Source organism: Fulmarus glacialis, unplaced genomic scaffold, assembly GCF_000690835.1.
Source record: "Fulmarus glacialis isolate BGI_N327 unplaced genomic scaffold, ASM69083v1 scaffold22631, whole genome shotgun sequence".
Taxonomy (NCBI): Eukaryota; Metazoa; Chordata; class Aves; order Procellariiformes; family Procellariidae; genus Fulmarus; species Fulmarus glacialis.
In genome coordinates, this window is record NW_009192447.1 from 39,918 (window position 1) to 52,676 (window position 12,759).

The 12,759-nt window shown below is 36.4% G+C and overlaps 1 protein-coding gene across 1 annotated transcript in view; it reads right to left on the minus strand.

The window, feature by feature from the left end:
- SMARCE1 (SWI/SNF related, matrix associated, actin dependent regulator of chromatin, subfamily e, member 1) overlaps positions 1-12,302 on the minus strand; it is a 14,304-nt gene extending 2,002 nt beyond the window's left edge. Inside the window, 7 exon segments of the mRNA XM_009587084.1 lie at positions 1-19; positions 1,042-1,214; positions 3,625-3,796; positions 5,353-5,484; positions 6,618-6,698; positions 9,042-9,146; positions 12,258-12,302. The exon segment at positions 1-19 is cut by the window's left edge and continues 5 nt beyond it. Coding sequence (XP_009585379.1) covers positions 1-19; positions 1,042-1,214; positions 3,625-3,796; positions 5,353-5,484; positions 6,618-6,698; positions 9,042-9,143 — 679 coding nt within the window. The 5' untranslated portion in view covers positions 9,144-9,146; positions 12,258-12,302.
- Between the last annotated feature and the right edge of the window lie 457 nt (positions 12,303-12,759).

The following is a 12,759-nucleotide window of genomic DNA, read 5'->3' on the forward strand; positions in this document are numbered from 1 at the left end:
GCTCAGCTTCTAGTTTACGCTGGAAATGACATAAATGGTAAGAACCTTACTATGCAGTCATCTGAAGAACTGGACAAGTTTAGGACAAGTTTACAGCTATGTACAAAAATACTGAGACCAATATTTTAAAATATACCCATACAGTATATAAACATCCTTATACCTTCCTTGATCTAATACCCAATAGCTAAAAAGTTCATATTGAAAAGTATGAACAATAAATGGGTCTATGCAGTAATTCAGGATTGGCTAGGCATATTGTAAGTGAAAAACAGTATGTACTTCAGGTGAATCTTCCAGCATAAAATCTATGCATTTTCTTTCATATTATACACCCCATAGGTATATATACACACACACACACACACCCCCCTCACATCAGTTACATTCTCTAATGCAAAAAGACCACAATTCAAAGGAAATAAGGGATACCACCCCCCTCCAGCCCTCAAATCTTCTTTTGTTAATTAAAAAAAGCAACCAATCTCCATCTCATTCTGGTCTCAGTTTTCTTCTCCTCATGTACACTGACTATACTGGCAGGGTTCTTTTGTTAACTTGCTTGTTTGGGAAATACAGGCATATGCCCAGTCAAAGCTAGGTGAAACGTGCAAGTTTCACTAGATTTCCTCGTATGCATTTAACTTTCCATGAAAAATGTTACAATAGGGACGATTTACTGTAATAAAGAATCATTACAAACAAGATGAGGAGTCATAAGCTGCCTAAAAGTCACAACTCGATCTATATCTGTTAAACAGAAGACTTACACTACATACAGAAGGGTTATGTATAATAATGAAGAGCTATGGAATTAGTAAGATATCCTAAAGAACAAAATACAGTTTAACGTGATTCTCCATAACAAAGCAGCACAGAAGGTGAAGTCTCACATCTTGCAACTCCCAAGAAAACCCAGAGATTAGCTATTCGAGCGTACAGAACATTGACACCCAGCAAGAATAGTCATGTCGATGATCAAATGACCCGAGACTTGGAGTAGAGCCCAACACCATTATGTTTTAGCTGATTTATCTTTACCTGATGAACCATTAAAGATTGAACCTGGCGTTTAAGAACTTGCATTCTAGCTGTAGTGACAACAGAGCGGACATCGGGCACCACACTTTCACTCAGTATTTCACTGATGAGACGATGGTTTCTTTGGAAACGAGCTGTGGCTGTGTGCTTCATAGAAAATCCATCGTCATAATCTGAAACAAGAGTTTTAAGTGCAACTGCTTTAATTCCACAAAATGAGGACCAAGTCCAATGACACTGTACCCACATTACGACTAATTAAAAGCATTTCCCACATGTCTGAAACTCGGATTAACCTAGTTATTTACTGTGTTGCTTTCCACGTTTTCAGAATAAGAGGGACTATTAATACACCGAATAAAAAAAACTATTCCTGATTTATCATGTTACCAGAACAATACCCAGTCCAAAATACCAACAGGAGAGAGACTCCTCTATAAATAAGCTTTGTAGCACAGATCAAAAAGATTTATTTTTTAAAACACTGAGGAATGAAAGCATGAAGCAGTGATACATGTTTACTCATCACTGAAAATTCATAGCAATGTAATAAAAGGTATGTTTTTTTTTTTTAGTAAATGCAGTTCTCTAAAGAACAGTTACTGAAAAAAATACACTTCAGGAGAAAAAGTACACAAGCACATAGGTCAAGTGGTGGTCTCCTTATAAGCTTCTTGCAGAGAAAAGAAATTAAAGGAAGCCCAACAGGAACTAAACTGTCTTGTCTGACACGCGTCTAGAGGATTAACTACAAAGATCTAAGAATATTTCAGGTCAAGGATTTTTTTTTTTTTTTCTCTCCAACCAAATTAAAAGAGCTTCCAATTTATAGCAAGATATTGAACTTTGACAATTTTAATCTAGTTACAGAATTTAACATGAACTACAGCATTATAGATTGTACTAGCTACTCATTTTAAAAGTAAAATTCAGTTTGATGCTACAAAGCAGAACAAAATAACCTGTTTTCCTATATCTAGCAGCACTGAAAAGCTTCCAGCCCATAAAAGACGTAAGTCTTCCTATACTGTGACTTTCTGTATTTCTTCAAGGAAAGCAGGCAAAGCCCTTAACATAATAAAAATCCAACCACAGTCTGCAGTTTTGGTATCAAGAACCTATCTACAAAATAGACACAAAAAAATTCAAGCCAAACTAATCAGAATTTAAAGCACAGTAACTAAATACCATTAAGTATTAGTGAGGAAACAGAAGAAACTTCTGTGAGTATAATTTGTATTTAGTTGAGTATTAAAATGTTAAGCAACAAGTATGAATTATCTTCCAGAACGATATCATGCGGAAGAGTCCAGAAGTTGAATACATAAAGTTTCTTAATGGAGATTACTCTCTAACTATTCACAGAAATCTTAAAGAGAATCCTAACATATCATGCCAGAAAATATTACCAAAGAAGATAACTAGTTTAATGAAAGTTTGTCTGCTTTATTTCAAAGTGTTATGTCCAATTTCTCATTGAGGCATCTGATTAAATAAGCGAAAAGAGAAAAACAGTGGGAAGACTATAGATTGCCAAGAGACAAAGTACAAAGCAAACTGGTCTCCTTAAAGTTGTGCCTTTGTCCTCTTAATAAGATCCCTTTTATGCTAAAAGTTCTTGATGCTAGTGACATGCAAGATCAGACAGAAGCAACATTTCTGTCACAGAAAATAACTTGCTGTTTTGTCCCAGATGTAAACAGATGCAACTCGGGGCCTAGCGCAGCTGGTTTGGCCAAGCTCACCTAGCCCAGGTAGCACAGCACAGAATTTGCAGTCCCAAAATGCCAGCTCCTGGAACACTAAATGTATTTACATAAATTTTGCAGTTACCTCACACTGGGGAAAGTGCTGTTTGTCATGAGCTTTATCTCAAGGGCGTACTTTTACAAGGCGGAAGAAAAAAAAAAAAGGGTGTAACTGACTGAGTACATTTTTCACCCTCAGGTTTCAACAAGTATTTGGTCATGAATTTAAAAGTAGACATAAGGTGTATCAGTCTGAGTTTTCCCACTGGGTGGGGCGCATTTCCTTGCAGTCAAATAAACTTACAGAATTTTCTCATCAACTTGTCAACAGCAAGGGGAACTTATTTTCTAAGCAATCTCAAATGACAATTGTTGAACACATTGAAAGTTCAGGTGCTCCTAATCATACCAGAACTCTGCCTGTCAGAATGATGTGCTTCTGGTAATAAAGCACAAAATTCCATTCAAGCTGGATTAAATCAGGCATCTAAGCCTTTTATAATGCATATGTTAAAGCCGTTACAGAGCTTTAAGCAGACTTGTTTGTTTTGAACTGTAAGCATTACTTCACACATAATTAAGAGTTGAACTAACTTTTGCCACTGGCTTGCCACCTTAGTTTTTGGAAACAAGACAAAGTCAGTGTTAGCTATATAAAATAAAATGTGATAATGAAAATCAGTATTAAAGGTACCAAAATAGAAAGGAAGTCATGTTAAGCATTGTGAAAGTTGTACACTGGTAGTTTTCCGTATCTGGCGTCCGCTTCTCTATGCTGTCAGTCCTGTAATGAGACTGTCTCACTGGACGTGCATACAAATTCCTTTCTGCTTACCATCTGGATCTTCTGCTGGCTGTATACTCATGTAAGGTTCACCTTTCTCCATGCGTGACTGCCTTTGTCGGCTTTCTTCTTCTAACGCAGCCTCTGCACGACTTTTTGCGTTGATGTAGGCAAGGTATGCAGGAGAGTTATGGTAGGCCTTCATGGACTCATTGTACTCTATCTGAAATGTGACCAATATTGTTTGATTGCACCATTGGACGATTTCAGACTTGACATAACTGTAGTCTGTATAACTCAAATTGTAGTTAAACAGACAAAGCTATTTTGAATCATCTGGCTGATACACAAATAACCATATTCTCTCAGTCTTTCTTTTTACAGATTAGAACTTCTTCCATAGTCGTTCATGTTTTAAAAACACTAGCTGGGCTTTTAGGTACATTTCAATTGTAATACCCGAGAAGTCTTACGATTTTTGAGATTTAAAAATCAAACACCTCAGAACAAGGCATTTATGATCAGACGAACTCTGATAAGATAAAAAAAGAGTTAGAATATTCTCAATAATTCTTTGGAGTTCTAACTAGATCTTTGATTCTGATTTCTTCTCTTTCCTTATTGCAGTATGTCATGAACCAGTTTTCAAAATAACTTATTTTTTCCGTTCTTTGATCCATCCCTGCACTGGGATGATACAGAATGCTGCAGCCAGACTACTGTCTCCTCCTGGTAGCAGGACTGCATCACTATTTTCACCTTCTTTGAAGTATTTTTCCCTTTGAATTGCTTTCTTTAATCTCACTTTTAAAATTTGCCAAGTCTAGATTTTGTACAGTGATTTGAGATATTTCCAATGAAAAATGAGATATAATCTACAGTTTTGTTAAAAGTACCTAAACGTCTTGTTTTATGATTAGGACTGGAATCCTACTACCTAGGCACTGCAAAAATATGAACAAGATGGCCCCTGCCCCAAGGAGCTTACAATCTAAACATCATTACCAAGTTAAAAAAATAGAATTCCTTGATTTTTTTCTTCCCCCAACTAAAAGCATCCAGCTTTGAAGTACTTCTCTATTGACTTGGAATAAAAACAGCTTAGATTTGATCAGGTTATACACAGCCTCAGATGCCTACCAGGCTTAAGCACAACACAGCAGCTGGATAATTTTCCCTTTGTACCTTAAGATCACAATAACACTCTTGTAAAGATCCTCAACACTTACCAACCTAGTCACATGCGGTAGCTGTCATCTTTTGTCATGAAGATCAATAAAACCAAAACAAAACCACAAGAAAACCCTAAAAGTGGTAGCATTTTTCTATCAAGAAACAAAACTCTATGCCATAGCGTGGAGTTACACCAGATTACACCATGAAAACCAAACCCTGAGTGACTGGAAGTCTTTTATGAACACGTTCATGACAATAGCAGTAGCTGCAGAGCACCAGTTTTGAAAGAGGATTTTGGTGTTGAGACAATCTTTTCAATAACTGATGTTGTACAATCAAATCCATTTCATTAAACAGTTAAAATCGACACTCAATTATAAATACTTCATTTTGAATTAGGTCTAAAAACTGACCAGTCACAGTTGATGTACAGTTATTTAAAAAAAACCTAAAAGACGTGTCAGGACATACTTCCATTTAAGTTACATACAGGGGTCTCGTGAATGCCTCATACACCACTGCATGGGTAAGATGAATTTTTCTTCTCAGACCAGTTCCTAGAAGAATCAGCTGTAATAAACATCCCAGATTTCTTCCATTTACCTTTTCAGCTTCATATTCATTCAAATACTCTTGCTTCTCTTCATCAGTGAGATCTCGCCACATTCCTCCAATAATCTTGCCAATTTCCCATAACTTCAAATCAGGATTGGACGCCTTCACTTGGTCCCAGACCTTAACAGAAACAGCTGGAGCTTTACTAATGATATCTAAATACTTCCAAATTAAACATTTTATATTGTCATCTCAGTGTTCTTTCTGGAATCACCATGAAAAACAGGATTAAGTTAGGAATGAGTCTGGCTAAACTATCTCGATTATTTTCTGGGGCAGGAAGTCAGTAGGAAGCCATCTACTGAAACAGGCAATTGCTGAAATGGCTTTGGTTTCATGAGAATATTGCCTTTAACCCTCTTAATTCTCTTCTTAAATGCACATCGCTGCATCTCTGGGAAAAAAAATGCTACTGAGTAAACACATCCAGCAGTAGATTATGATAAAGAGCACTGAGCTTTTCAGATCAGAATGTAACATTTCAAAATATTTTTCAGTCTTGCTGATCAATTTGAGTTCCAACAAGTTCTGACTCCACCAAAAAAGTTTCTAACTTTATAGGGAAGAAAAAAAAAAAAAAAAAAAAAAGGAGAGAGTCTCCAGTGTTATTTCTTGCTGCGCCACTTGACTTTTTTTTTGTTGATGGTTTTTTGCCTAAGACAGACATGCTGGTAAAGATACTTTACCAGAAGTGGAAGAAATTCCTTCTGGCTCACCCGCTTCAGACAGGCTCACATGCCCTCCCCATGCCCCATCAGATTTCAGACTCCACAACAGTCTCTCTCCTACTTTCTGTCAAACAGTTCATAGAATAGCGAAGTAAACGTTGCCACAGGCTAGGTTGGTGAAGGAGAACATGCAAAGTCCACTCATTGCTACTCTTCAGTCCAGCTACAGCACTGTACCAAGCCCAGTATACCGCAAGGAATACTTCCTTTATATAAACAAGTTCTGTCAGTAAGTCACAGGCACTTCTGAATGTGGCAGGGTGGATCCTTGTCAGCAGAGACAGTGGTAGTAATTATCATTTTAGAGAAAACTTTTCCCCCCAGAAATTGGCAACTGTGTGAACAGACTACTGCTGCCTTTATTCTGAAGGGCAATGCATCTGTACTTTATAATTCCCTTAAAAGAATGTGCAGGCTGTTAGAAGTAAAAGTTTAGAAGCTGAAACTAAGATAATAGCAATTAATTGTTAGCACATATGAACACTAACTTTTATTATTGTTACTTGTTTGACACTGTATACCCACCTTCCGGCTGTACCTCATGTAGGGCATCAGGGGCTTGTCTGGGGGTTTGGGGGGCTTTGGAATGGTAATACCAGAGGAAGCCTATAAAAGAACCGAATAAATCCATTTGTTAATGCGATCACTGGACAGTTTCCATATACACTAGTTTGGAAAACACTCATTCTTGTGCAGTTAACACAAACAAACTACACCCCCCTACAGCCTCCCCGCCAAGAGAAACAAGCAACATCAGCAAAAAAATCACCCAAACTGTGCACAGGTACTAACTACAGCTGGTCCTAACAGTAATATTTTTCCAATTGAAGTTTGTCCTTTTATCTGTAAATTTACAGAGTAGTAACTAGGTAAATCTTCAAAAGGGCTCCATATTCTTAAAACCGAAACACACAGCTTAGAAATTTACATGGAAACACCAATCCCAGCAGGTTGCTATTCTCAATTCTGATGAGCAATTCATTGTACCTGTTTTGACAAATTTACTGTGGCTACTGTACAGGTGAAAAAAGGAGAAAGTTTAAGATCAGGAAGTTAGAGATGTATTTTCATTTTCAAATCATTTTAGCAATATATTTGTCTGCAAAATATGTCAGTGGTAATTTGGAGCCAATTAAACTACTCATTGTAAAAAGAAAAACAACCCTATGCAACTGATCTGTCAATGTGTGCATTATTTGTATCCAAGCTGTACTTAATTGTCCAAATTAGCCTGCAATATCCTTCTATGCTCTTATCTTCCTTTAGGTTTGTACAATGTCAAGCACATTGCTCACACTAAACAAAGGACACTGAGCACTAACTGTTGCTGATTGAAAGTTGCTGCATCCCCTTCAACCTACAAAACACCTGACAGGGTTTTCTCTCAAAATAGTGCAGTAACATCACAGTCCCTGTCAACTGCTGGTTCTGAAAACCTCCACTCTTCAAGCACTTACACATGCAAGGAGATCCATTATACATTATATTAAGTGGGAGCATTTTCATAGAAATATAAAGCAGTTTCAATATCTTTCAGGACTATGGCCATAGATAAGCAAATACTTGGATTTGGCCAAGAAGGCTCATGTTCAGTATTCAGCTTTCAAATTTTTCCTCTTGATATTTTTTGTTTTGCTGAATTTATGGAGCTCTGTGAAACAATGCATACAGAATTGTGTATAGATATAAATAATGTACATGAGGTATATGCATTACCAAAATGTATACATATATACACATACAGATGGATTTGAAAAACATTAACGGAAATTGTTTAATGCTTTTAAATTAACAGGAATTTAAAGACACCATACATATATTGATATATGCATGGCAGAGAAGGCTGTATATGCTTATGACATACAGAAACAATGAAAGTTCTCGGACAAAACTTAACATATTCTTGTATAAGGAAAAAAAGTATATGTTCAGACAGTATGTTCAGTCAAGTTCCAGCTTGTATGGGGAAGGTCTTTTCCGTAAACGTTTTAACAAACCAGAGGAACTTCATATATGACGTTTGAAAGAAGGTTTACATAAGAGAGGCATAAAAAGAGTACACTTCATTAAAAGCACCATGATTGTTCCTTGAGAAATCTTTGTATCACGTTCCAAACTAATCAGATGTTTTGAGATAGAAAGTTTTACACAAAAAACCTTAGTTATGAGAATTACAGAAACTTTTAAAAAAATAATGAGGGATTTACTCTATTTCTGTTGTTAGTTATGAAAGTGTTACACTCCCACAGACTATTTTTGTTTCCTAACTGCATCCAATGCTCAGGACTTTATCTGTATTTGAAAGAAGCTGTCACCTCTCCCGTCACTTGACTCCATCTCACTTTGTTTAATCCATGAAAAATGAATGTAACATCCATTTTCCACACTGACGAAGTACGTAAGATCTGAAAGGATCCTAATTTTATCATCGTCACACTTTTGTTGAAAAAAATAATTTCTGGACTTGGGACTTTGCATTTATTACCAGAATAAGACTGGAAAGAAAAATAAAGGCTTGCATCTCTTGCATGGCTCAATAGTATGATGCAACTACTATCAACAATCTCCAGTTTGCAAAATGTTCTTCCTTATTTTTGTGCCAATAAACCTCAATAAAACGAGCAGTTCCCTCCCTCCAAGAATTTGCATCCATGCTATAGAACTTTTCCCTAAGCATGCAGTGGTCACTGAAGACCACAAAGTCTGTCTTTTTGGAGTTCTGCATCATACACAATTACCACATTTTTTCTCTGCTGAGTAGAAGTCCATTTTCCTGCAAAAGGTTTCAGAGTGAAAGGGAAGGGGTAGGGGTGGGGAATAAGAATCAGAAGTAATTTTTTGTTTTTATAAAGAAGTGGCAGCAGCCAAGATTCAGAAGAACCTAACTCTAAAGCCATTTCTGGTCAATTCCTGTTGTTTGCCGGATGATGTAATAGTTGATTCTCCTACCGTGACCCGGCTGTTGGTGCCCGGGTTCCCTCCCAGCCTGTAGTTGTTGTAGGCCAGATGGCTGTATGGATTGTATCCCACAAACCCTGGTGTGCTGGGCATTTGCTGATGGAAACAAATGAGACAAAAACACGAATGAGAAATGAGCTCAAACGAGGAAAACACAGAAATGAAAATGAACTGCATATGGCATGCAAAAGCAACCAGAATTTAAACAAGCAAATGAGGTGTAGCAGTTGGTATCTTCTCAACGCACACAACTTACTCCAGTATAAACCTATTAAGGAAACAGGATTTTTAAGCAAATGTGTCACTACAAATTCCTGTCTGAAGTTGGTGATTTTATTTCTATTAAGTGTGTAACTCATTTAAAAAGTATTCTATAAATGCAGCTCATGGCTAATAAAATTTTCCAACGTAAGCCACCAAGTAATTCAGAAAGGCTCATATCCAAAGGGTTAAGCTTACAAGGCAACACAGCACACAGTAATCGGGCAGAAATCCCCAGTATCAACGTTTACTATACCAATGAAAATCCCTGTCTGCTCTTCTTCCCATCCTTCTGCCTTTCCAACAAATATACTGTCAATAAATAGGAAAAGAAAAAAAAAAATCTCTCAAAGCACCATCTGTGCACCACTGCCAGTATCTGAAGACTTTCCTGGTGGTTTGCAAAATTTAAATATTTTGGGGAACTGGGATTAGAAAGCTGGGAGAGAAGACAATTCACAGAGACATCCTTCTGTTATGAGGTTGGCTGCAGACTGACAGGGTTGAGGAACCACTGCAATAAAATCTACAGGTTAGAAACTACAAACTAGTCTTAACAGATCACTGAATCCAAGACAATTTCAGAAGTTAATCAACACATCTTCATTCATTCTTGAAAGTGGATCAATTCATTCTCACCTCAGTAATGTAGAGAAGAATCCAATTTCTTTAAAATCCCTTCTTACCTATCATCTACATAGAATCAAGTATCACAAGGTTCACTGTGTTCCCCTCCTCACATAAATCTCTCCTGCCTTTTTGCATTATCCCCCACTTCCCAATCAAAATTTGTTGGGAAAAAAAATGGATCAACTATTCAGTAGTAATTGTGATCAAGTCCTGACTGTGGTGGTCCTATCATTCCATTAGGATTCATGATATCCTGTAGCGTTTCTAGATATTTAGGTGTCATCCGCACAGCATCCCACTCTTCAGTAGCACTTTGGCCGTAATAAGAAACACATATTCCAATAGTCTTTTAAAGTGATTTGCTGACTGGACCCATTCTAGATTATAGTTACAAAAGTTCTACAAATAGGTTCAGGACTCCAAGAACCAAGGTATGACAAATACAAACACTGAACAAAAATAACTTATAAGCTAAACTACATTAACTTGTGAAGTTTTCAAGTATACGTAGACACACTGTAGTTAGTTTATTTCTAAACATACAAATACAGAGTAAAATTATCCTTTAACAGTCAGCCTTCAAAGATGTATTTTATTGCCAAACTTTTTAAACTCAGTCACAGCAGTTCACATTTACTCAATCTGTATGCCTGTGATCATGACACACACATTCACTATTTAATAAGACACCATTTTACTAAAGTTTTCTGTATTACCATAACAACAGGTTTTGAATATGTTGAACTACACCTCTTCAATAAAATCAGATGACAATTGTTATCTCCGTCTGCTTAATTCTTTATTTCTGCAAGACAGGATTTAAATGTTACAAGGGAACTACCTTGCATTACACGGAGAATTGTTACTTCAGCTATAATACTGTAGTTATGAGAGCTACTGGTATTCTGTTGACTGTAGTAACTGGAACCGGCTGTGGAAGAACAAGGTTACTTGACTACTTTTACAGCTTGCATTAACAGAGCACAGACCATCATCTCAAGGACCGTATAAAATATAAGTAATACAGAAGGTGCTTGAAAGACAGGTAATGCATGTCACTAGTTGACATTTGTTTCATGCACCCTTCTGAAGACTTCTAACTTGACTAAAGAACATACCACATCAATATACACTGTTTAACAACATCTGTACCCATGTTATATCCCAAAGGAATCACACATGTATATGCACAGCTCTCGATGCAGGAATTCAGTTGTAAAGAGTGGATGCCATCATGTTCCTTCTAATACTGGCACAGATCTATTAAGTTGTGTGCAAAATGAAAACTCTGAGCAAACTATGCAAATAAAGTTTTATTTATGTACATTTTTAAGAACATAACTTATATTTATACACTATATCATTTTCAAGCCTCTTTAAATGTGAAGTATGGCACAATAAATTTGAAGGATCACATTTCATCTAAATCCCATCCTGCAGTTTTTATCCCAGATGCAGAGATCGGGGACATTCTATTGGATAACAGTTTTCAAATTTTCTTTGGTAAAAAAATTTCACTATAGCATCTTTGCACATTCTTCTGTACAAAAGATTTGTATTTTCTCATGTGAATACATTACTCCTAAAATGCAAGTTATTTGGAAATGTAAATGCTACAGAAGAGGTGCATTTGCTTTCAAATGCTTTCCTGACCACAGCACATTGGTATTACAGTACCTTGTTATCCATGCATGAATGCAACTGGACACGATTCAAAGCTACTGTTCATGTTTTCTTAAGTGTCCCTAAGTGTCATTCTGTACCATTTTACTGGAAAGTAAAATATTTATCGTGCCATTGACTTCAAGCTACCAGTGTTTTCAAGAAATTTCAATAAGACTGTCATCATGAGTGTTTCATTATTCTGACCCAATATAACAGAATTTTGCATACTCCTCCATTCCACTGAACATCAGCTAGGTACAACAGAAACATGAAAAAATGCACTATTTGCCCATGATTTGGGCACAAGCTGAGTGGGAAGTTTTATAATTAAATATATTAGTTTGTTCTTCATTATTCCAGTGTACTGTTGCAAACCCACTGTGAATATAATTTTAGACCAACTGACTGCTTACAGAAAATTAAGTATCTGCAGGATCTAGCCTTAAAGGTGAAACAATTTTATTCAGCTTCTCTTTCACAAACTGCTTAAAAAAAGAGAGATTAATTTAAACAATGCATATCATATTAATAATGAAATACAACTAGTTTGTGTTTCCGGGAAGGTGATGCAACTCCATAACTATTGCTCTGGTAAGTTATTAAAGGTTGTATTACCAGATCTGTGTTAATGAGAAAAATCACTATACTTACGGTTGCAGGAGCAGGGGTAGGAGGTGGGGCATAAGATGGCCTTTCTGTTAAGATATAAACATAAGCAAATTTTTTTTTCTTGAAAATTTGAATTAATTCTTTAGAAGGCATCTGCTGTGCCAAACATTTTTAAGCGATTTACAAAAACAAGACAGAAATCCTACTCTCAAAGACTTTGCATTTTGCCACTGATGAGTGTAAAGCAAAGGACAGAAGAGAAAGAAAAGAAAGAAAAAAATTAAGATCACACCATTGCTATATTGCTAGCCTTTTATTTATGCATAAGACTGAAGAATATGAAAACCATTTATATGCACCTCAATTAAAAAGAGAGTAAGCAAAAATGCAGTGAAACAGGATTTAGGAGAAGCTGTGATATGATTTTTCTATGAAAACAATATGCCAGAAATCAGCCACAGCAAGATTTAAGGCCAAGAGAAATTTGGTCAGAAATGACTATACCTCATATCATTCCTTTTAATGCAAGGAATCTCACAAACAG